At 40.6% G+C, this 26,552-nt stretch overlaps 1 protein-coding gene and 1 pseudogene across 1 annotated transcript; both read right to left on the reverse strand.

Annotated features, from left to right (window-relative positions):
* Positions 1-1,254: 1,254 nt before the first annotated feature.
* On the reverse strand, positions 1,255-18,022 carry LOC116901756 (rho GTPase-activating protein 11A-like). The gene is given in 13 exon segments (XM_032903893.1): positions 1,255-3,152; positions 3,154-3,679; positions 3,985-4,123; positions 5,907-6,012; positions 6,427-6,553; positions 8,651-8,818; positions 9,655-9,729; positions 10,625-10,768; positions 10,937-11,100; positions 11,747-12,000; positions 12,301-12,397; positions 14,403-14,473; positions 17,241-18,022. Coding segments are annotated over 13 exon segments (2,982 nt in total). The 5' UTR covers positions 17,370-18,022; the 3' UTR covers positions 1,255-2,170.
* Positions 18,023-22,023: 4,001 nt separating this feature from the next.
* On the reverse strand, positions 22,024-22,544 carry LOC116900590 (annotated as a pseudogene).
* Between the last annotated feature and the right edge of the window lie 4,008 nt (positions 22,545-26,552).

Genomic DNA, 26,552 nt, shown 5'->3' on the forward strand with positions numbered 1-26,552 from the left:
ACGGAGAGTCAGGATAGACAGCAGAGCAACGAGGGATGAGGTTCCCCAGTGACACACTTCCTCCCAAAGGTTCTACAACCAGGAAATAGTGCCACTAGTTAGGAACAAAGCATTCAGCATGAGCCTGAGGGTAATGGCGCACATGCGGCTTGGATACAGGGGTCTTACCATGGCTGATCTCAAAGGATCCTACTTACCTCAGACTCCAGAATAGTTGACTACAGGCATGTGCCAGTACACTTGACTAAGATCTGGAATCATATATATCCTATACTTGTTAGTTCTCAAAACCCTAAATTAAGTTCTTACTGATGATAGAATGTGACCCAGAAACCTACTAACTTTAGTTCTTTGTGTATTAAAATCTACTGCTTATTTATGAGAATACCCAAACGCTAGTTTCTTACACTAAAAATTTGAGAATTCTTGAAGTTACTGTACACTTTTAACTTCAGAAACCACAAATGTATATACTGTCTGACCTTTTAGCCCATGAAATTAGCAACAATCTTCATTTTGAATAAGACAATAAAATACAAAAATGAAACATTTTAAAACTTTCTCATCACCCAAATATGAAATGATGTGTAATCTTAAAGAGTTAAACTCATTCTTCCACCTTAAATTGTAATTTTTTTTCACTTAAAATGGAGATAAGATCTGCATATCCCCCACCTCTATCCCTGAGCGATCTGCACCTGCTCAGGCATTAAAGACCCACTGAAATCATAGAAGGCATTCTGACTATACAGGAAAGCTTAGCTCGGAATGCTTTAAAATTTTAAAGCACTTCAACCAGTAAGGCCTATGTAATATTCCAAAATCTGAAATATTTCTACCAACTCTAGGTAAACAATCCATACAACCTGATCCAGCCATATCTAAAATGCACACGGCTAGTCTGTTTTAATGAACAGACTAGAATAATGAACATTGGAAATGACTCGGGGTGGAAGAGTTGCTGCTCTTGTAGAGGACTCAAGTTTGGTTCCCAGAACCAACATAGTGGCTCAGAACAATCCAGGATATCAAGCTGTTCTTGTCTTAAAGGAGAACAGGCACATATGTGTTATACATGCTTACATGGATTCATATGCATACATGCAGACAAAAACACACATGCAAAATAAGTCTAACCCCACATGTCCACATAGAACCCTGCAAAAGTAAACCTAAGGGCTTGAAGTTCTTCACACACAGATACAAATTAATAGTGTGTGCAATGCTTTGCATCTAAAATACAACACCGAGACGTTTCCCAGAAGCTATTTTTAATGACTGTACTAAATAAATAACATTTAAACACAAAACACTATGAGATATTCATCTATGTCAAATGTACAGTGGTACATTAACAATTCAAATTCTAAAATCAACCATCTTCATAGGAAAAAACCCACCTTGATTAAAATTTTCAAGTTTAATTATACCTCCCAAAAATTTCATTGTCATATTGGACAAAATATGATAAAAATCACCTTTAAAAATGACATATGGCTTAAGATTAATCAGTTACCTCAATATCATGATAGAAAGCATATTGGTCGTCATTCTGTTTTATTCACTGTCTTTATTTCAAAATTGAAGTGAAAGCACAGGCGATGCTGACCAAATCCCTCTGTCCCAACAAGAGTAAGGGTTCCAACACCACTGAGGCCAATTAACTTCTTGGTTTTGGGTCAAGATCACAAACATGAATAATTCAAGACATAAGTAGGGCTTTATCATTCCCTTTATGTATTAGACGTTTCTAGTGGACAATGTTCCTGATGTGAAGGAATAATAAGAGGCACAAGCACAACTTCCTGTACTCTCTGATCATGCATGCAGAATAAAACTCATGTCCCTTTCTTACATAAATAAATCTAGTCAACAATGTCTTCAATGTTATAAACTCTGCTTCAGGAAATCACCATAAAGTTAAGTCTAAATGCTTCAGTAATAAAGAAATACAAAGTAGCTTTATGTCCAAGTACGAAAGATGAAATTACTGGAGCAGTGGGGACCACTTTACAGAGAACCTGCTGAACAAGCATCCTGAGCTACACACTAGCACACAAGCATCCTGCAACCGCCCCACCTTATCTACACACCGGCACTCGAGCATTCTGCAACCCGACCCAGCAATCGCTAACTTTATTTACACTGATGACGGCACTATATTTGACAGTTACAAGTCTACAGGCTTACTCGTTGGTAGCAGTTGAGTCTTTCCAATAGGATTTTTAGGAGAACCTTTGTACCAGACCCTTTCTTTTTCTAATGGCTTCTTAAGAACTCTGCTTTTTATCCCTGGAGAAAAGTCCACATTGTTATTTACAACAAATTTTAATCTATCATGATTAGTGAGATCATCCAAAGGAAACTTAATTTGGACATCAGATTTGTTCTCCTGTTTACAAAGTCTCATAGTGGCAAGAGAAGCATTCAAAGGATCTGGATGTCTCTTCATTTTTGTGAAAGATTTAGATGTTAACTCAACACTGGACTTATCACAAGATGTATACTTCTGTGCTTCAAGACCTGGCTTAGTATGTGGAACACGGGGAGCGTTTGATGTGCTCTGTACACAAGAGGGAAGAGCACTGTCACAGCTCACTGATTTAACAAGAGGAGAAGCTGCATCACCAAAGATTGCTAACTTCTGCTTCACAGGCTGCCTGCCATACTCCAACAAAGAATTAATTCTTCTGACAGACTGACGGACAGGAGTACGTTGAAATTTAAGAGGTGACTTCACTTTTCCTCTGTTCGGTTCATTTAGAGAAAGTTTATTAAACCACTGTATGTGATCAGAAACCTTCCCGTGCTCTGTCATTTGTGGACCCCCAGGAACTGCACTGTCACATTTTTCCACCAGTGACCGTTGTCTAGCAAGTCTCTGGGCCCGAGGTTTTGAAATGACTGTCACACTGCACGTGCTCTGCTTTAAAGACTGAGCATCATTTTCCTCAGGAGCTTCACATGCCCCTGAGTTCTCCTCCACCACATTCTCATCCCCCTGTGATGGTGGAGTATCTAGTTGGTTCCTTGGGGACTGTGTTTCCTTGGTTGGCTCCTCAGTGGGTAATGCTTGCTGAAGGAGGTCAGCTCTGGGTGTTTCTCAGTGCATGCCTTCACATTCCGCCTTCCTCTGAGTTGAGTAACATTCCACTGGCTTCTCTGGCAAGTTCTGGACTTGGAGACGGTGAGAGATTCCTTTCTGAAGCATAGTTCTCATCCTGCCCTGTATAGCTCCCGTCATGTCCCTTTGACTCACTCACATCTCTGGATTCACCTTCTTCTCCCACATTTGTTACTGACGACTGCTCATGATTTACTGCTGTATGAAGATCACTCCCAGATTCGGAAAATGCTTTCTGAATCTTTTGCAAGGTCTCAAAGGCCAGGTTACCTTCGTCCCCACTAAGGGACCTGCCCAGTACACTGCTGTCGGGTTGGCTATGGAAGGTGGAAGACCTGAGCTCACAGGACACGACTGGTGATTTTTCTACAGTAATGTTGGACTCCAAAGAAAAGCTCTTCACCTCAAGATTTTGCATTATTGGAGAAGTTCCATTTGCACTCATGTCTTGAAAACTTGAATTACTGGGTTCTGTCCAAGACATCCGGTAACCTGTTCCATCTAGTTGATCTGGAGTTAGTAAATGTTCCTCGGATTTGCTGATCTTTTCTGAGCCTAAAATAAAGCAGTTGGTGCTTTTAATACTTTACATCTTGCCTAGTTTTGAAATATATTCCGAACATATAGCAAAGTTACTGAGCATTATTCCAAAACATTGAAGATGCTATAACTTAAGGTAAACTGTCCAATGCTGACATTACAGCATCCTCCAATCAGCACAAAGCTGCACGGCCAAATTCAGTGTTCTCACCACTCAAACGAGAACTTTAAATTTCCACAACACAAAGTAGTATATTTTGTCTTAAAGAAATAGATACCAGAATTTGAGGTAAAATTCTAACAGTATTGTGTAAATGTACCTTTCTTTAGCAATCTTTCATCAATATCTGGGCTAAAAAGCAGACCCGTTTTTACAGACTCAATCCTATTTTTTAGATTCTGCTGATTCGCTAGTCGTCGACCAACATTTTCATGTCTATTGATGACAGAACATCCATTCTGTACAGGAAAGAAAATTTAAAAATGGTTTAGTGAAGTAAGCCCAGTTAATTAAAACTATTAAAATCAATTATATTATAATCAGTAACTAATTCTAAAAGGCTATATAACTGAAAAGTAATTTTGTAACCAACACAAACATTAGGTAACATTTTGCAAAGTAAAATGAAAAGAGCACACGAATTCATTCAGTATTATAAAGAGCGCAGGTTCGGCCTGCTGACAAATCGTGTACAGGTTGTGTGTGTACGTGCATGGGGGGAGGGGTGGTAAAAAGTTTTCCCTCATAGTATATTATATATCAATATAGTACAAGGTCAAAAGTGACATGGAGAATGGTAAAACTGGGGAACACTGCTGGGGGTGGTGGTGGTATAATTTCACACATGGATCATATGGAGCACTTCATTTAAGTTGGGGTTTCATTCAGAATGAAAAGTATCACTGGAGTGTTCTGAACAGAAAAGCAGTATGACTTGTTTTTTTTTAAGGTCTATTCTGGAGGGCAAGTATTGCAGAAAGGGTAGAAACATGCAGCCTTATATTAATTGCAAGTTATCCAGAAGAAGACAATTTGGAGACAGCTAAGATCGAAAGGGAAGCAGGCTTCTCTACAAGACAAATGTGTCACTCAAGACTGCCAGTGAGGCGTCGAGAACGTGCACTCTGCCTGCACAACAGAAAGGGGAGACAGCAGTAAAAGGAGCTTTGTTGTAGGGACAGCTGTGGCAAGTGGGGTGTGTGTATGTGCTCATTTGTGTGTGTGCGTGTGCGTGCATGAGGCAAAACCAAACAAGGTGGCCTTCAGTACTCTTAATCAAGTAGTCAAGCTAAGAGGCCTTGCTGTATCCTCCTAGCATTTGGCTCAGGACCCCTTATGGGTTTGTTTTGTTGGTTTATTTGTTTTCTTTCCCCTTATTTTCATGTTACTTTTCAAACTAGCCAACACTGTTTGTCTAAAATACCACATCTAAGTTCTCTGGCCAACAGTGCCCTCTTAAATAGGCTTTAATCTGTCTTTGCTTGCAGGGTTTGGTATTTGTTTTTGATTTTGGGAGTATTTTGTCTTTTATTGTGCTGAACATGTGTTGTAACACTGAGCTCTTGATTTCTGTTTATCCCCTCCTTGGATGTTCAGGCAAAACCAATTCTGCATGCACGCACTCACACAAACACACCCTTGCCACTGGTGTTCCTGTGTCCCAAGTCCTGAGATTGAACGGGTAGATTCCTGCCTCGATGAGAGCAGTCTCACTGACGTTCTGAGATTAAGATGTTGACAGAGTGACAGTGCGTGGGTCATTGTTTTAGGAGAAAGGCAAATGTGAGAGAGCGCAGTATACAGTTTTATGTTACTATGATTGGTGCTATGCTAACAATAAAGCCATAAGGCACTATGATAATGATGATTGTGAACACAACTAAGACAGGGTACAACATTAGATAGGCACACCTGGGGGGGGGGGTCTGTGACAGCTTTTCCAGAGATTATTAGAAGAAAGGTCTGGCCTAACAAACGAAGTAATCCATCAATGATTCAGAGGCTGCTGGCATTGCTAGGAGGTGGTAAAGGTGGGAACTGGAGGAGAGGAGAGGTGCTTGGGTCTGGACCGTGCCCCAGCCCTTCCTGCATTCCTCTGTTTTTAGCTCCTGTTGATGTGAAGGGCTCTGCCTGCCACATCCTCCCCACCAGGATGAACTGACACTTCTGAAAACACCAACCAAACACAACCCTCCTTTGTATAGGCCGCTGGTTATTCTATCACAAGAACACAACACTTACTGAATCTCTGTTCTTCCTCAGACTAAATTTCAGACGGAGAGATCTTCGGACCTTTTCTTTACGAGTGACTTTGGGAGAGAAGCAGCCTGCTTTTCCTGATTCTACCCTAGAGAGTGCAATTTAAAATGTCAGTTTCTGGTATAAATATCACAATTTCTTACAAAATGAAAATTTGACTAAGCCCAAAAAAGTTATATTGCTAATAACTAAGTGATAATTTTTTAAAATTTATCTGCTCATGATAATTACTTATCATCCTTAGTCACATACAACCCAGGACCATTAGAATGGATTAGTTATAAGCCCAACAAATTTAAAATTACATCATCAATGTAGAACAGGATTTTTTATCAAGGACAGTGGATTCAATTTAGTATTTTTTTTCTTTCTGATGGCATATGAAGGGCCTATAATTAGTAAGACAGAGGGACTTAAAGAATCTGATTAAGCTGTAATTCTTGGTGGACAGTTCACATACCACTAATCAGTCAGCGAAAACGCCATGTCTTGGACAGATTACCTGTAAACTTTTTTGCTGGCAATCCTTTTACTTCGCCTTAGGTCTGTACTGGTCAAGTGGTTTCCACTCGTGGCAATTGGTGAGAGAGAACTCTGAGATGACCCTTCAGGGCTTGTATCAAAGTGAACTAGAAGGACAGGTAATATGTCACACATACTTAACTTTCTTTACAAAACGTAAGAGTGCAGCAAACAGATTTAAATCCAATTTCTACCACCCAAGCAGCAACAAGTAGTACAATTTCTGGTTAGAGGTTTCAGGTCTCAAAAAGGGACCAAAAAGGGAAGTATGAATCTCCTATTTAAAAGTTGCCAATCAAGGGTTAGATTAACTCTAATCTTATAGTAGTTATGCTTTAAACACTTAGCAACAAGGGAGGGATACACCCTGCCAAACTTTGAAGAACAAGCTGTGGAGAAAGTAGAATTTGCCTATCACTTACTAAATGGCTTTGGGCTCTAGGAATACAGTTCCGTGATGAACATAAATATTACTACCAAGGATTATTAGATGTGGGAAGGATATCCATTAATGTTATAATAAAATCCATTATGCATAACATATACTAATAAAAACTTCAAAAAACTAAACTATTGACAAATTTGAGTATGAGCTTTAAGGATATAACTGCCAGTCAAGCGTCTACCAGAAAAGTATAATTCACCAATAACTTTGGTCAAACAAAATCTAGTAATCCAAAGCCATGCCTTCCTAACCCACTCAACCCTGTCATGTTCCAGGAAAGTAATTCATGTTTAAAACAGTGTTCAATCTCATTATTCAGTGTTATTTAATCTGAATAGATAGAATCATGTAATTTGTTATAGGAAAAATGGACAGATAGACAATGGAGGTTACATATAAATTAGACTTATGTCCTAATAAGTATAGCCATATACTTCCAATGAACAGTCAATTCATTAGTTATTGATTAAAAAAATCCACAAAGTGTCAAAAAAGGTACTCGTGGGTTTGTTTAGTCATGAAAATAAATAGATCTTAGTGACTTCATCATGCATGGGCCAAAGAACATTTTAATGATCCATAACACATCCAAAGTGACTTAGTCATCTTGAAAATATATAGGGTCACAAGAAGCAGTGGCAATAGGCAGTATAATGTAAATTAATCACACATAAAATTACAAGTAGGTAGTGGTACATGAGCTGTAGATTAATACATTATACAGTGAAAGAAAAAAAAGAGGGTCTTTTAAAAACGTGAATGTAGGAACCAACCTGTCTTCAGACTTACAAATATTTAACTAATCAGTGAATAAGTGGGCCAAAAGAAGAATGATGAATTAGTAGTAACTGAATTAGTACTGAACATTTCATAAAGAAAACTCAAACTAAGCTCAAAATAACATAAGAATGTTTCCCTTTTCCACTTAGGGAGCAGCTGACAAAAAGACTACAATTCCCATCAGCCACTGGGAAGCCAGGATAGGCTTTTGAATATCACACAAGTATGAAGTTTCTTTAAGAGTCTCCAACCTCTGGTTACTAAAGCTATAATTGTGAGCTTTCTTGTGCCTCTATTTAATGAGCCCTGCATAACCTGTGAGGAAGGGTTCTGCTTCTGGAAAACCACAATTTGCTATTTTGTTCAATTTAAAATAAAGCAAAGTATGAACTTTTGTAAGTCAGCTCTTGTGCTCAAACTGAAACATTCAATGGTGCTTAAAACAAACTATTAAAATCTAAGACTCAGATAGGGGAGCCCTAAGCTTTGGGGTTCACCTCACTTTTGGTTAATGAGACTAAATCATGGGATTCATAGGTAACATGAACCAATCCATATTCTGTGTGTGCTAAAAGAATAAACTAATTCTAAGATTCTGGCAACAAAAATGTGTGTTCGATACCTAATACGATTTTCAATGTCACTGAAATGAAGAAATGACAAAAGTCTGAAACAATAAGTCATTTACCTTGACCCAAGTTTAAGAGCTTTGGTAAAACCTACTTGAGTGACACTCATATTATGGATTTGGAGAAACTTTTAACCTTAACCCAACTAACAACAGAGTCCTACCTACGAGGGGCCAACGTGTCCCGTCACATAAAACCTGAGCAGCAGCGCCATCCACAGAAGCCCAAAGCTTAGGTATTCACCATAACAACATAAGCTTTGGCTCTCATGGGGGGTGTTAGTAGGTGTTTGCTGAGAACAGGGCCTGTGTTACTGTTTACAACGCAATGACGAGGACCCTCCTTGCTACCTGATACTGGTGTAGAATTGCTGCTGAAGAGATGACTTGGCAACAGCTCAAAGTTCAAGTTGTTCTTGATGGACTTCCTTTTCTTACTCGACAAGGTATGGGAAGTCTCTCCTGGCAGTTTACGCTTAACACTTGGTGTGAGAATCAGTGGTGATACAGGGGCCTGGGCTGAAAACCACAGAGAAATGACTTGCTTCTCCATACACATGGGGGCATACAGAGCTGCGATTTCCTTAAGCACTACCAGATGCTAACAACACAAGTGAGGTATATCTCTGTGATCCACTACTGCTCTGCCAACTTAACACACTGCAGCCATTTAAAATAAAACAGCAAAGTCACAGAGAGGCAAGATGCATTTCCTTTATGGCTTGAGGTGGGATCCTCCCTCTCTGTAGCCCAGGCAGGGCTTGAACCCGAGATTCTTCTGTCCCGTTCTAGCGTTAAAGACACAAGCAGCCATACTGAGCTTGGCAAGGCTCTTAAAAAGTAATGCAAATTAAGCAGAATAATGGACAGATGAAATAATATCAATACAGGGAAGAGAACTACATTCAAAACTAAAAACTGTTACTAGCTTCTCGTAAGTGAGCACTGATCAATTCATATTTCACTGGAAACAAAACACGTTATCTTTGATTGGTCAAGTACATTTATTTACTTACAAGCAAACATTATTAGAATAATAGAATGTATAACTTTCTTATTTTGACACAAAGTGAGGTTCAGCCATGTCCAAATGCTCTAAATTATAAGCAATTGAAATCACGATTAAAATTATTTTAAAAATAACAGATAAAGACATTCTTCCCTACTTAAAATTTTGAGTTCATCACATTTAATACAACAATTAACAAGAGTATGCACAATACAATATTTTTAAAGAAATACTACTGGAATTTGATTATTAGGCAATTATCTGATAGCTAAATTACAATAATTGTCATTTACAGAGCACTAAAGACATTTTCATTTAATTTTCATTATCTATAACAAACACCTACCTGTTCTGTCTTGTTGAGGTGTAATAGAGGGTGTTCTGCTAGATTTAAGTTTATTTAGGGCTCCATTCACAAAATCTGAAAGGCAAGGAATAAATAGTAACATAAGCAAGCAAAATGTAACATAGCATGCTTTATTATTTTATCCTAATAAAGATGACCGGTGTCTAGGAAATGTCCACATTTGTGGCCCGAAGCTTTACAGGTTGAGCTGTGTTCTAGATAGAAGCCAGGTAGGGATGAGAAAGCAATCTTATCTGCCCTACAGATTTCAGAGTCTAGCTGACACTTAGACTGGCTTCTAGAACTGTGATTTCTCAGTTATTCAATTTGTGTCCTATGACATAGTAGCTCTATGAAAATAGAAGTAAAAAGAACGTACAAAAGTAGCAAAGAAAGAAGCTAAGAAAGCAGTAACTAAACCAAAAGATTCCAACAGAAATGATCTTCAAACGGAGATGGCTAAGTGATCCACTCAGTGGATAAAGTGCTTACTCTGCAAGTGTAAAGACCTATGCTCATATCTCAAGAACCCACATGAAAGCTGGGAATGGCAGTATGAATCTGGACTCTCAGTGCTCCTTCCAGGAAACTAGGAGGCAAAGACAGTAGAATCCTGAAGCTCACAGGACAGCTAGCCTGGAGTGCCCAGCAGTAAACAGAGATCCCACATCTGAACTGACATCCAAGGTTGTCCTGATGGCCCTTTGTGCCCATGCAAGTGAACATGTTTGAGGCCAAGCAGAACAATTTAGGAGAAGCCAAGAAAAGCCAGATAGAATCAGTTAGTGTGGAGAGAGAGGTTTTGAGTGATTATGGCCCAGTGAACCTTCTGTTAAAGATTTATCACTTGAATTAATATGCCTGTGCTTTACTTCTCCATCTAGGTATCTGGGAGACACATACCACGGCTAATGCTGATTTTAGATAAAAGCCAATCTCAGCACCACCCTAAAATGAGAGCTTCAATTACCTCCAACACTTTGTCTTCTTTTTCTCTTACATTCACCGGGAGTTTCATAGTCTCCTTCAAAGCCTTCCAGGGATGGAGTAGTACAGAGTCCATCAATACCTAGCATGGCTGGTATCTTTTCCAGGATAAAATCTGGTACTCGTCCTATATCAAAATGTCCACAAGACAATTATTATTCCTTCCTTCCTTTCCCTTCCCAGAGCACAGTATTGCCTTTCTAACAGCTGTCTTCAAAGGTCACATGGAAGTGGCCAGTGTCTCCCTCATTTAATCAAACCACACTACTAGACAGTGCAGCTAGCTACCTCTTACCAATGTCCGATGCATAGTCAATAAGCGTCTGCACTACTGCTGCCTGCAGACGCAGCTTCTTCTCTGTGTTGGCAGACATCTTCTCATGACCTTCACTTGTCTGAAGAAGATTTGGTGCAAATATTACTGCAAGATTGCTGCTGTCCATTTTATTCTCACTTGCCCTGATAACAAAAGACATTTTTTTTAAATGAGGAAAAAGGTAAGTCTCCAGGAAGTCAAAAACATGCTGAGGACATTTACTTTACCTGTTACCTAAAAGGAAAACAGCCCTGTCTATCCACCCATATGCCTGGCCTGAGGAAGGAAGGCACAAAGGAAAGAGGGAAGGAGCACTAAGAGTAAATAAATAAGGCTTGAGTGTGAGTCTGTCAGATGTGCAAAAGGCCTGAGTGCCAACCTCAGCACTCAAGTTCATATAGAGACCATACTAATCAGTACACACTTTTTTCTTTTGCACAGATTGTCTGTTTATCTGACTTTTAGAGCCACATATAGAAAACAAAGCATTAGAAGCCATCAATCATAAACAAGCAGGTTCACTAACAGCAATAAGAGGAAAATTAAGAAACACAAGACATTTTTAAAAGCACAGCAACCAGAATTCATCCAATGGACAATGTCATTAGGCATCGAATAATGATCTAATGAGGCAAAATATTAAATCACCTGGTATATTGTTCCAAAAATTACACAAGGCATACTTCCTATAGTAAAGACATTAATTATTTTCATTCCAAATTAAATTTATTAGCTACTGAGAACATCTTTGGACAATAAACTCATCTAAGGCTTTTAATTACCACTTACCTAAGAGAAACACTCTTAAGAAAGTTAAAGAAGTATCTTAATACATCAACTGTAGGATCTGCCATAAGACACGACAGCAACAATGTAGCTTTATTCCTCTCCTCTGCTCCTAACTGCTGAGCTTTGAAAAGTGCTTCATGCAGATCAGCTGGGAGGACAGGCTCTGGCAATTCCCTGAAGAACTGCTTAAGCAGGCCTGCAACATCACAGGGAAGTGCAGAAGACAGGCAGGCTTCACCATGATCCAGTTTACTCTAAAACAGACACAAGAATCTTGAGCCTTCGAGAAGCTTAAGAATATATTAAATACAGTAATGGTTATCATATCTAACTAACAACACTCTGGTTTAAAATACTAGTTCTTTCTAGAAGGCTAAAAATAATAATAAAGCTGAGCTTTCTTTTTGCATAGTATAAGAATGAAGAACACAAATCTGAATGCATACTGTATTTTTAAAGCATATATAAATTAACTTAAAATTTTTTTAGAAAAATATTTCAACTGTAAAAATCAAAACAGGAAACGGTACTACTACAGTCAAAACTAGGCATACCTTGAGTGCCTTCAGACGAATAACAGATCCTGACTTCCTAAAAAGCCCTTCCGTATGAATATGTTCTTTTAAAGATGTGCATGCATCAACAAGAAAGCTGAAAGAGAAACCATGTTCTTTCAAGAGTCTGGATACACACCTCAATAAGACTATTCTATCGCTAAAATAAACAAGCAGGTCATTGTGCCTTCTCAGCTTCCGTGCCCCAAATCCTTTTTTTTTTTTTTTTTTCCGGGGCTGGGGACCGAACCCAGGACCTTGCGCTTCCTAGGCAAGGGCTCTACCATTGAGCCAAATCCCCAACCCCTGCCCCAAATCCTCTTGATCCTTGTAACAAAATATTACCTAGTTGTTCTCCTCCCTCCCTAACTTTTCTTCTAAGGTCAACAGCTTTACTCATGACAGGGTCAATGTATGCCACATCCAGCAAGGCTCCAGGGACAGATCTGACTAAGGGTGGCAAGGAGTAAAGAAAAGTCAGACAGAGACCTAGCTGGTCAGGTGCACTAGGCTCCTTGATAAAGAAACCAAGCACACTTAAGTTCAACGTGTTTACTACAGAGACTTAAACAAGGAGGTGGGGTTACTGCACACTGCTGAATAAGCAGGCAGGGTATTTCACACAGAAAAAAAGAGGCAGGGTTTACATTATGATATACAGCTAGATCAAGAAGGCAATCTTGATCTAATTGCTAATCTCTGTAGGAGCAGTCTTTAAAGACTATCAGTCTTCACTCCAGGTAGGGTATGACATCTGAACACACTGCCAACACTTGCCCTCAGGCCCCAAAGAAGGCTTTGTCATTTCTTTCTGGGCCTCATTCTGTGGAGAAGGCTTTTCCATTCCTCCATGGCTAGGGCTATGAAGCTCTGGGGTCGTTGACATCACTGCCCATAAGCATTCACTAGGACCTCACACTGTTAGGACTTTCTGCCTGACACACATGTCCTATCAAGTCCACATTCTTTTCTGCCTTTCTTCATAACTAAACACTTGCCCTGTTTATCGCATCCGCTGCTCTGCCTCACTCAGACACTCACTGCTCCTAACAGCTTCCTCTAAGGATACCAATACCCATTGACTCACCAAATCGAAGTCAACTCACTGTCTCCTCACTCTGCTTTCCTCACAGACAGGTGATACATCTGACCACTCCCCTGCTCAAGTGTCCTGTTCACTATTCCTCTGGCTTTCCTGCTAGCTCCCTAAACTACTGGCTCTCAAACTGCTTTTAGGTGCCTCTTCTTGATGTCTACCCATGGAATGACTTGAGCTTTGTTCACCTTTTTTGAAGACAAAGTTTCATGTAGCCCTGATTGGCCTCACATTTTCTGTGTAGTCACGGTGACTTGAGCTGCAATTCCTCCAGTCTCCAAGCGTTCCCATTACAAATATTAGCCACCATGCTTTACCTGGCCCAGGGCTCGCTCTATCCACTGTCTATCCACAGTGGTCACCTGGTATAGCATGCATACGTATTATCTTATACCACTCCCCGCCCCCCAAACAACATCAGGATTTGTCATCCTGATATTTTCCTTTGGAAAAACAGAATCCTTTCCTGTCCTTATAATCATTCTCATGTTAGGGGGTGAAGGTTCAATTTTACCTACAAACTAATCTCAACCAATACTAACTTTAAATTCAACAGCCAGTAAGAAAAAAATTAGAAAGTACGCCAGCTACAAGCAATGCTAGAGCTGTATTGACAGTGCTGAAACGTCAGCCCTAGAACAGGATGACAGCTGGGTCTGTGTTTACTTCCCAGAGATGACAACAGTCTCAGCCGTTCCTCCTGGATCTAACTGTTATACCAGCAAGAGTATGAGGTGTATGTACTGGAGCCACAGCCCCCATACTGGAGGCCAGAGAACAATTCTGTGACGCTGCATTCCCTCCTTTCACCTTTATACATGGGTTTGGCTCCAGGGTTATGCCACCAGCACCTTTACCACTAAGTCATCTTTTAGCCCTGTTTGAATAATAGGCAACACTCAGAGATGAAACCATGTGATTTTGAACAAATGCATGCATCAATCAACTATTTTAAACTATTTTTCAAACCATTTAAAATAGTCTCTCCATTTTGAAGTCTGCTCACCTTGGAATGTGTCCATATTCTGGAACAACTGAATGAGGCAAGGAATTAAAGGGAACTCCAAATATCTTACCCTAAAATGACAAACTCGGTTATTCATAATCTCAGTTAGGCATAAAGGGAAATCTTTATTTAACATTAGGCAAATAAAGATCTTAGGAATGAAAACATCAGAAATAAGCTCCAAGCTATCAACCAACCAAAACAAAACAATTAACTGAAGAACATTTACTCCCAAGTAATCCCAAGACATTATACTAGATGTTTTGAGTAAAAACACACCAAGATAAAACACTGCCTTCAAATACTCTAGTGCACCCAGCCAGGATTTGACCTCATTGTGGAAAACTGATACAATTAGTGCTTAGACCAAATTTAACCCAAATATTAACCCTTCCCTATGCTACACATTTCTTCAGTGATCTTATTTGTACTTTTCTCTAGTTATCTTACAATTTACACAAAAGGCCAAGTCAGCTGGTAAATCAAACAGTAACTCCTGAGTTCCTGCCACATCTGATGGTAAAATGCATCACTTGTGGGTACTTTGAGACCTTATGACTTTTAACTTTTCCACACTTTGTACAGCAAAGTGCTTTGCAGCTATGTCCTAAGGTACACAAGACCAAAGATTGCACATTTAAAACAATTTTCATTTAGCTACCTTGAGACTCACTTTTAAAGAATAAACATTCAGTTTACCACCAAGGATTCCCAAAGTTCACACGTATTTTTGGTGCTTTTTGCCACTGTGTTCTTACTATGAATTTCTTAAAAAACGTGTCATTAATTACAAAGGCTGTGGCTTTCTATCAGATTGAAAAAGTCAAGCTTGTACATGTCTGCATAGTCGAAATTAAGCCAGTGCAGCTCACTCCTGCTACTTCAGTTGAGATGCTGCAGCTCTCCATTCTGCTGCTCAGGTCCTTCTGCTTGACAACACCGTTGGGCACTGCTGATTCAACCCAACAATGAAATCTTACTGTCCGGTTTCTAGCACTTGATTTGTTTTGACAAATATTCCGAGCAAAAAGACCACCCAGTCAAGAAGTTAGAAATTAGGTTCCCACTGGCAAGACTACCAGTTTTCAAATGCTGGCTTTGTCTAATTTTTAGCTGTGCAATCTTAATCAAACCATTATAACATTCTCTGTCTTATATGTCTGAGCCTGAATCTTATATCACTGTGTTATAGAAAATCTGTATCTCATTAGAATGTTGCTAGCATTTGCAGCTGGATTTATACCATACAAGCATTAATTAGGGTCCAGATAACTGTCATAGTTGTCAAAGAAGGCAAGTGAAAGGTACTATGCCAAGCTCACCGACAGAACTTACCAGGAATTACTACTTTACAGAACAAGAAACGGAAGCTTAGTGAGAATAAACAAGCAGTCCACATTCACAGTTAACTGCAAAGCAGAAGTCAACTCAGGCCTGTTTCTAAAGGCAAGTGTCAGAATTTGTTAAGGAATGAAAGAAAGAGCAAATGTCTATTTTTAAGGTGGTAGAAAGCCAGTTTCACCAACAGCAGTAACCAATGTAACTTTTTTTTTTTTTTTTTTGGTTCTTTTTTTTTTTTTTTTTTTTTTTTTTGGAGCTGGGGACCGAACCCAGGGCCTTGCGCTTCCTAGGCAAGCGCTCTACCACTGAGCTAAATCCCAACCCCAATGTAACTTTTAACCATAAACAGACTTATTAAGTAGGTGTGGAGACACACTTTTCTAATCTCAATACCCGGAAGGGGGAAGTTGATCAGGAGCTCCAGGCAGCTTCAGCTAGGGAGTTCAAGGTCAGCCTGGGCTACTTAATACTCCACCTCAAAACAACAAAATTATGGAAATTAACTTTGCTGTTTGTCTTCAAGTATTACAAAGTGCTAATAATAAATTACTCACATACCCTTTTTGTTTTGTTTGAGACAGTATTTCTCTGTGTGGCCCTGGCCTGGAACTCAGTCACCTGCTTTTGCACTCCCAAGTGCTGGGTTAAAGAGGTGTGTTTCCACCCAGCGCCTACTTACTTTAAAAATGACTTATATTCAGTTTTTCACAATGAAAGTCTTGATTACTCAATAGAGAGTAAAATCTCAACCCAAATCTCTTGACCTCTACCACTAAATCAAAAAATAGCTTATTGGGCCAGTGAGACGGTTAGATGAGTAGAGCATTTGCTGCTAAGCCGGGCAACCTGAGTTTGATCCCCAGGGCAGATCAACACAGGGGAGAACTGATTCATGCAAGTTGTCCTCTGACCCCCAGATACATGTCATGGAATGGGTCAGCCAGTGCACACACAAAAGTAACTGGGGAGCAGGGGGTGGAGGTGAGGATCCTGAAACTTTAGCAAAAGTAAGAACTTAATGCTGAATTATTAAAACAAGACTTCAACCAAATCTAAATTCTCAATTTGTTTGTTAAAAAACCCACTTTGTTCCTATCAAGGACTGCTAAAGAGCTCAGAAACCGTGATATTGTCCGGCGGCAGACCTGTTTTCTTAAATTGCTGAGTACAGCAGGATCATAGGAAGCTATTTCTAAACTTGAGCTGACTTTCTCATGATTCTCATGTTGAAGTGCACTGACTGCACACCCCAGCCTGATAGTGGTTCCCTCCCCCACATACTGCTTGTTTAAAACACAACAGATTATCACATCACTCGCACAGTATTTAAGTAGGAAACTCAGTATCCTATTCCTAGCACTGTAAAACAAACAAAACAAAACCCCACGGCAATACAGGGAGGCACGTTTGACCATTACCTCCGAGATTGAATTCTAACCACGTGTCTTTCTTATCCAGAATATGGGTGTGACCCTGCCCCTACACGTTTTAACTTACCCTTATTTCCGTAGCTGCAGTTTCCTGTCTTCTGCGATCACACTGACCGCGGCCACCCTTGACCTTAATGCCATAGACAGCCCGAAGCTGCTGCAGCAGGGCCAATCTGACCAGTCTCTGATCCCACATCCCGAACACGTCGCCCACTCTCCGAGGCCGACTCCGGGTCCTGACTTTCTTTGCCACCAACCAACTCTTCCAATTTCCAAACACCCTCAGACTAGAGCTCTGCTCCGCTGCCTTCCGGCCACCTTTGGCACTCTTCTGGCTCCAGCCACTTCCTCCACTTTCCCTCGACCCACTTACACAGACCTTCTTCTCTCCCGCCACACTTCACTCTAGTTTCACTTCCACCAGCCTTCTTTCCGGGTCACTCGGCCCTGTCAGTTACTTCCACAAACTTCCCTTTTTTCCTCTGATTCCCCGTTTGCCCAGACTAACGCCTGCTGCTTGTTCCTCGCTTACGGACACTTCCACTTATCCTTTTCCACGCAGGGTGGCCTTCCTCGCTCAGATCTCTTGAGATGGAACCGCAACCTTAAGCTCCTTCCTCCAGCCGGGCCAGCCGGCTGCTCAGGGATCTCCCAGTCCCGGTCCCCGCCCGGGCTGGTCCCCGCAGTCACCCCGTCTCACCCCCTGCCCTTTCCTTAGCCCATTAGCCTTGCCTGTGGCCCCGGCCTGCTAAAGCTTAGTGGCTCGGCTCATACCAGCGCCCCACCTTCTCGGCACACATCAGACCTGACACGACCACACCTGGGCAGTCTCAGCCAGGCTCAAATGCCAGCGCCAAACAGCGCTCCGCACCTGATTGGTCCGCTCCTGTTTTCAAAATGAGGACCTTTTGAGGTGGCCAGGAGCTGCCTGTCTGAAAGGTTCCGGCAAAGCAGAAAGCACAACGAGCTTGGTGCGCAGGCTTAAGAAATGTGAAGAGAGTGAGTTCCTCTTTCTATTTGCCGATTTCTTTGGAATAAAAATGTCTAAAGCGTGTTTAAAAATATTTGCTTTGCTCTTCAGACATATACTTCGGGGATCCGAATAGACAGCTCATAACTTCCCCTCAACTCCGCCCTTTTTGTGTCTCCGCTGAAGCTAAAGGTCTTGTCATTGAGAAAACCAATTCTACGGAAGGTGGGAGGAATCAAGTTTAGTATGAATCGCAAACGCCTCGGGTTTTGTTGTTATTGTTTGTTTTGTTTGTTTTTTTGAGATCCGGACCCAAGCGGGGAATTGGAATCGTGGCCATTACTCCTTCTTTGGGAGACTGGTTGTAGTATTAAATTTTCTTATATAGGTAGTCCTGCACAACAAAGATGACCTGTCACGAAAGAGTAGTGGAGGAATACGGAGTCTAGGAGGCGGTTCAGAGAAATAGTTTTCCTCTGTAGGACTTGGTTAAAGGGCCAGAAGGCCTGTTACCCCTTGCCATGCCATTACTGAAACCTCAGCTGTCTGATTTACATGCAAGACATCACCGCCTCGGCTTGTATTCCCTGAGCTGCTGTCTGTCCATTTTCAAACATCAGTAATCCTCTCCTTCTCCCCGCCCACCCCACCCCCGCACTGTGTGTGTGCATCTGTTTGTGACTGTGTACGCTTTCAGTCATAACTTTTAGAATAACTTATGTCGTATATATCCTTCTCTAGGCCACATTGTTCTGATTTTCAAATGGTTAACCTTTTAAGGTGCTTAGATCAGCTTTTGAATATTAAGTAATGTTTTCTATTTACATCCACTATGTATGTGCTGGGTAGTTTTTATGTCACCTTGACACAAAGCAGGGAACCTTAAGTGAGAAAATGCCACAAGTTCTAGCTATAGGGCATTTTCTTAATAAGTGATTGATGGGGAAGATGCATCCCATTGTGAGTGGTGCCATCCATGGGCTGGCAGTTCTTGGTTTTGTAAGGCTGAGAAAGCTATAATGGGTAAGCCAGTAAGTAGTACTTCTCCATGGCCTCTGCATCAGTTCTTGCTTCCAGGTTCCTGTCCTATTTGAGTTCCTTTCCTGGCTTCCTTCAATGATGGACAGTGTTGTGAATATATAAGGCTAAATATCTCTTTCTTTTCCACGTTGCTTTTGGTGGTGGTGTTTCATCACAGTTATAGTAACTGAAATTGGGAACAGAAGTTGGTACCAGGAAGTAGGGTATTACTGTGACAGGCCTGGCCATGCTGTTATAGGAATATGGAAGATGTTGGGACTTTGAACTAGAAAGGTAGTTGAATATTTCAAGTGGATCTTACTGTGTCTTCCTAATAGGTGCATGGAAGACAGTGGTTCTGACAGCAATGTAGATGATGATGGCCCAGTCCAAGAGGTTTCAGAGGGGCAAAGTGTTTTAGGATATTTGAACACATTTTGAAACTCTAGATTGTGAACTAGAAAAGCCCTGTTGTGGTATGGCTCAGCCCTAGCACACACCTTTAATCCAAGAGCTAAATAAAGCCAACCCTAGGTCAAGAGGCAGAGCAAGTAACTAAACTGAGTGGGAGTGAACATTTTGTAGAAGGATGTAGCTGCATTCTGGCCTTATCCAAAAAAAAAAATCTGCCCAAGGACTGAGTTTGGATTAGTGTCATTGAATGACTTAAAGACAGCCTAGTGGTGACTGTGTTGTGTGTCTATGGTCATTCTTATGGAGATGTATAATGAAAAGGAACAAGCTGGACAAGGAGAAATACAAAATGTACAGTTTGAGAAGAAAGTGTAAGGGAGCTAAGTTCAGTTCTCAAGGTGATGAAAAGTTTAAAGAAAGCCTGATGCTAAATGGAATAAAGGGAGTGGTGGCTTTAGGGGAAGACCCACCCAGGTAAGCTTTCAACTTTTGAGAAGGAATTAAGCAAAAACATAACCATTGAAGGAACCCTTCAACATCGAGACGCTTATGCAAATGTAATTGAAGGTGGGGTCCAAGTACAAGCTCCACAACAGAGCTTGTCAACTTCAGGCATATCATCCTGGCTTTAGGATCAAGGAAACAAAACAGGAGTTGTGGAATAACTAAGGAAAGCCACTGAGGCCACACATGTGTCAAGGATGTCTCTGCATGGAAGCCTAGAGAGGCAATTGTGTGAAGCTGTTGTTGTGTTGTGTTGGAAACGCCATGGTATTGGAGGTGTCAGAGTTGTGGGATACCAGTCAAGGAGAGCTGCTGAGCAAGTGTGGAACCAGCCCGAGAGAGTGAGAGAGAGAGAGAGAGAGAGAGAGAGAGAGAGAGAGAGAGAGAAAAAAAGTGCATTGCAATCAGCCAACAGAACTGAAAGGAGTTGAAAATTCAAAGAGTGCTTTGACATCGGACATAGAGATGTGGTATTTGGAGTATGCCCTTCTGGGTATGGGTCTTGTTTTGCTTGCTTTGGTTTTAGTATTTCCTCACTCTGCTCACTCTGCTCCGTTTCCTTTTCTTTTTCTTTCTTTCTTTCTTTCTTCCTTCCTTCCTTTCTTTCTTTCTTTTTTTTTTTTTGGCAATAGTAATCTATATTCTGTGCCATTGAATGTTTGATGTTTGTTATGTGCTTTTTTTTTAAATTTTGATTTTATAGAGAGTTAGAGTTAACCAATTACCTTGAGTCTCAGAAGAGACTTTGAACTTTTAAACAATGTTTAGACTGATAGACTATAGGGACTTTTGAAGTTGAATTGAATATATACTTTGCATTATGATATGGATATAAGCCTATGGAGCAGGGAGTGGGACTTTGTGGTGTGAGCAAGCCCCAGTTAAATTCTTTCTCTTATAATAGTTGCCTTAGTCATGTTATCTCTTCACAGCAATAGAACAGTGACTAACACTATATATATATACATATATATATATGTAACAGTATACATAAATATATATATATGTAACAATAGTAATTGAAGGAAAAGAGGTCATAAAGTTAAGAGGGAGAAGGGGGACATGAGACCAGTTGGAGCAGGAAGAGAGAGGAGGGGATATAACGAGTAAAATAGTATTCGTGTATGATATTCTCAAAATATTAAAAATTTATGTAAGAAAAAGGTAGGGAAATAAATGTGATCAGAATGTATTATACACATATGTGAAATTTTCAAGGAATAAGTTAATCTTTCAAAAGTGAAGGTGAAATGACTGAGTGAAAACAGCATTAAAGACAAACTCCTGGAGAAAGCTATAAATGTTTAATAAGAAACTGCATTAAAGAGAAAACGAAATCTATTTCCTGTCTTCTTGCTTCAATCATAACTCCAAAACATAGCTTATGTTGTGTATATCCTTTTCAAGATCACATTTTTTTCTTGTCTCAGATGGCTCAGATTGTCTTTTAACACTCTCAGATCAGCTCTTGACTAATAAGAAATGTTTTCTATTTATGTTGAACTCCAGTGTTAGAGCTGAACTCTTTAAAATTTTAACTCTTCTTATAATGAAAATAATGGCAATTATATTTATATAGATGGATATTTGCTTTATCCACAGGTGTTTACATATAGAAAACAGAATAACAATGACAGAATAAATGACTCAACCAGAATAACAGTACAAAATCACTCACATATGGGTGATGAATGATGGTTAAGTTTGTCACAGTTATCCTAATAACTTGATACAACCTAGAATCACCTGGGTAATGGTCTCAATGAAGAAGGATTTACATGGGCTTGATCTACAGGTATGTCAGTGGGACAATTAATTGATGGGGGAAACGCAGCCCACTGTGGGTAGCATCATTCCCTAGATAGGGAGTCCTGAATTTTCATTGTTGTTGTTGTTTTTTTTCTTTTTTTTTTACTTTATTTGCATTTATTTTATGCTGAATTTATTTCCATGTCATGAATTTTTGTTTCTTCAGTTTCTTCTGGGATATCTTTTTCTTCTGTGCAACCTCCTCTTCTGGCTTTGGAACATTCTGTTCCTTCTCAGTGAGGATCATCTCGATGTGGCAGGGGGAACTCATGGATGGGTTAATCTGGCCATGTCCTCTGTAGGTTCTTCCATGCATCTTAAGTGCCTTATTCACCTGGATATGTTTAATGACTACAGAATCTACATCCAAACCCTTAAGTTCAGCATTACTCTCTGCATCTTTAAGCATGTGCAGCAAAAATTCAGCTCTCCTTTTTGGTCACTGTCCCTGTGTCCAGCCCCACTCTTTAGCCTGAATGTCACACATGGCTTCTTTAAGGTGACATCCTTCAGATACTTGGTGGCTTTGCAATTATGCATACCCTTGATGGCCTGGGCAGTTTCCCGGGTGTTCTTAAAGTGAACATGAAGGTTTGAACCTCTTGATTTGCATGATTTTGTGGGGTTCTATGGGTCAAGAGAGTAGTGAACCATCTTCACAGGTTCTGGTCACTTACAGGAAGAGCAGGAGTCCTATGAGGGTAGAAATCAAACTGAGTATATGCAAGCAAGAAGTGAGCATATACACCCTCATTTCTCTCTGCTTTCGACTGTGGATGTGATGTTGTTAGCTGTTTGAAGTTCCAGCCTGGACTTCCCTACAGTGATGGACTGTAGCCTGGCTTTGTATTCTGACATAAACTTTTTGTTAAGTTGCTTTTTGTCAGAATATTTTATCGCAGCAACAGAAATAAAACAAGGACAGAAATTGGTACTGTGAGAGGAAGTGGAGTGTTATGATAGACCTGACATGTAGATTTTATGCTTTGTGGTGGTCTGAATGCAAATGGCCCTCATAGGACCACGGGGAGTGGCACTAAAGGTGTGGCCCTGTTGGAATAAGTGTGGCTTTGTTGGAGGAACTATGTCACTGGGGGTGGTTTTAAGGTCTCAGATGCTCAAGTCGGATCCTGTCTTACTTTCTTCCTGCTGCCTACTAGTCTGAATAAAGAACTCTGTTACCTCTCCAGAACCATGCCTGCCTGCATGCTGATGATAATGGACTAAGCTTCTAAACTGTAATCCAGCCCCAATTAAATATTTCCTTATAAGAGTTGCCATGGGGCTGGAGAGATGGCTTAGCGGTTAAGAGCACTGACTGCTCTTCCAGAGGTCCTGAGTTCAAATCCCAGCAACCACATGGTGGCTCACAACCATGTGTAATGAAATCCGATGTCCTCTTCTGGTGTGTCTTAAGAGAGTGACAGTATACTCATATATTAATAAAATATACCTATGTGAATAAAATAAATAAATCTTTTAAAAAAAAGAGTTGCCATGGTCATGATGTCTCTTCACAGCAATAGAAAGCCTAACTAAGACAGCTTAGAACTATTTTTGTGGGAGGAATGTAGAAGCATTTGGTACATTGAGCTGGAAAAACTATTGAATATGGAAGCAGAGTCTAGTGGGATATTTTAGTGGGAGCTTCAATAGTAATAACACTGAGTTAAATGTGGACAGTTGCAGCAGGGCTCATGAATTTTTAGAAAGGAATAAAGACTCTACCAGGAAAAGGTATAAGAGGTATTTCTGCAATATTTGGCTAAGAATTTGTGTGTTCTGATGAGACTAGGGCTGAAGAAGCAACTGGTTTTTAAAGGGACCAGCATCACTAAAGTGAAAACTCCCGTGGTTCATTGGGACAGCAGGAAAGTATTCCCTTGGAGTCAGCACACAAAGGAGGATAGAACGTTGGTCCAATTTGGCCTGGCTGCATCTCCAGCTCAAACAGAACTTGGAGATGTACATATCATTCATGTGGTGCTGTTTTGACAGCATGGAAGGTCGAGGTTATGGAGAGTGGGTGAGATTTGTACCGTGTGACAGGATTAGAGTCCCTCTGCAGAAGCCCCTGAGAGGACCTTTAGTGGGGCTGTGAAGGTAAAGTTTCAGTTGCAAAGCTGACTTCAGGATCCTGTGGTTGACAGGACCATGGGAAGGCTCCCAAGAGAGGTGGAGGTATATGGTAGAGACAGTCTAAACCGAAGAGAGAAGCTGTGTGCAGCAGATGGCAGGGAAGGGCGGACTACTCAAGCCCTTTGGAGCAGGAAAATTACACTGCGAGCTCCAGCTGATGGAAATGTCTTCCTTGGGTATGGCTGCTTGCTTGCTGTACCTTGTTTCTCCATTTTTGGATAAGAATGTTTCATGTAATTATATTTTGAAAGTATAAACTTGTTTTATTTTATATGGGATCATCATTAAGAGAGTTTGGACTTTTAAAGTATTAGAGCTATGGTCCTGGGGCTTTTAAAGTTGAATTGTATTTTACATTATTTAAAAAAAATAGGGGGGTGGGGGGTACAGAGATGGCTCAGTAGTTAAGAGCACTGGCTCCTCTTCCAGAGATCCTGAGTTCAATTCCCAACAGCTACATGGCATCTCACAACTATGTATAATAGGATCCGATGCCCTCTTCTAGCCTGCAGGCATTCATGCAGACAAAGCTGTCATACATATCAAATAAATAAATAAATAATATTAAAAATATTTAAAATTCTTTATAGAAAATATGAGATTTGGAGACAATGTGGGGAATAGTGGCATGTCTGGGACTGGAGAGCTGGCTCAGCAGTTAAGAGTATATACAGCTTGACTTAATTACTTTTCTATTGTTGTGATAATATGCCATGTCCAAGGTAATGCATAAAAGAAAGGGTTTAACTGGGGAGTACAGTTTCAGAAGGTGAAGCAAAGGCATGGCAGCAGGAACGGTTGAGAGCTTACATCTTGGTCCACAAATAGAAGGTAGAGTAAAACAGAGAGCTAACTGGGAATGTTACAGACTTTTGAGAAAAAAAGTTTCCCCCAGTTACACATCTCCTTGAATAAGGCCACACTTCCTATTTCTTCCCAAATAGTACTAAAAACTGGGAACCAAATATGCACACATATGAGCCTATGGGGCCCACTCTCATTCAAACCCTTTGCAGAGGACCCTAGTTTGATTCCCAGGACCAACATCCCACACCTCACAACTATAACTCTATAACAGAAAGGTCTTATGTCTCTGGATTCCACAGGCACTTACACTCACACACGCACTTTTAAACATGTTACTTGGTGTCAGATTGACTAGCAGTGAAGTTTTGATGGTTAGTTTACAGATTTGACACAGTCTAGAATTACCTAGGAAGAAAAATCTCTATGAGGCATTATCCAGGTTATCTAGATTTTATTGGCCTGTGGATCTATCCATAAGAGATTGTCTCAATTGTTGTAATTAATGTAGGAAAACACCATTTCTGGATTCGGGGGCCCTGGACACTGTAAGGGTAGAGAAAAACAACTGAGCACTAAGTAAGCATAGATTCGTTTCTCTTCAGTTGTGGCAGTAGATATGACATGATCAGCTGCTTCAAGCTTCTGTCCCTCTGAGTGATGGACTGTAACCTGGCATTGTAAACACAATAAACCCTTCCTGCCTGTCTTAGGGCTTTTATTCCTATGCAAAACATCATGACCAAGAAGCAAATTGAAGAGGAAAGGGTTTATTCAGCTTACACATGCACATTGCTGTTCATCACCAAAGGAAGTCAGGACTGGAACTCAAGCAGGTCAGGAAGCAGGAGGCCATGGAGAGGTGTTACTGGCTTGCTTCTCCTGGCTTGCTCAGCTTGCTTTCTTATAGAACCCAAGACTACGAGCCCAGGGATGATACCACCCACAAGGGACCCTCCCCCCTTGATTGAGAAAATGCCTTACAGCTGGATCTCATAGAGGCATTTTCTCAAGGGAGGCTCCTTTTTCTGTGATAACTCCAGCTTGTGTCAAGTTGACACACAAAACCAGCCAGGACAACTGACCCCTTGTCAACTTGACACACAAACATATCACTATTAAGCCTCAATCCTTACTTTCTTACTCATCTCCAAGATCTAAATAACTTTAAGAGTCCTATACTCTTTACAAATTCTTACATATTAAAATTTCAATCCCTTTAAAATATCCAATCTCTTTTTAAATTCAAAGTCTTTTTACAATTCAGTCTCTTAACTGTGGGCTCCACTAAAATACTTTCTTCAAGAGGGAAAAATATCAGGGCATAGTCACAATCAAAAGGGAAATCAAACTCTTAACTGTCCAATGTCTGGGATCCACTCACGATCATCTGGGTTCCTCCAAGGGCTTGGGTCACTTCTCCGGCTCTGCCCTTTGTAGCGCACACCTTATCTTTTAGGCTCCAGATGCCTGTACTCCACTGCTGCTGCTGTTCTTGGTGGTCATCTCGTGGTACTGCCATCTCCAAAACACTGCTGCCTTCCACTGCAACTAGGCTTCACCAATAGCCTCTCCTAGGCTCTCTTCATGGTGCCAAGTCTTAACTCCTTTTCACGACCCCTTCAATCCTGGGCCATCAACTGCAACTGAGGCTGCACCTTTACCAGTGGCCTTCCATGGCCTCTCACAGGGCTGAGCCTCAGCTGCTCTTCATGACCC

Source organism: Rattus rattus, chromosome 5, assembly GCF_011064425.1.
Source record: "Rattus rattus isolate New Zealand chromosome 5, Rrattus_CSIRO_v1, whole genome shotgun sequence".
NCBI classification, from domain to species: Eukaryota; Metazoa; Chordata; class Mammalia; order Rodentia; family Muridae; genus Rattus; species Rattus rattus.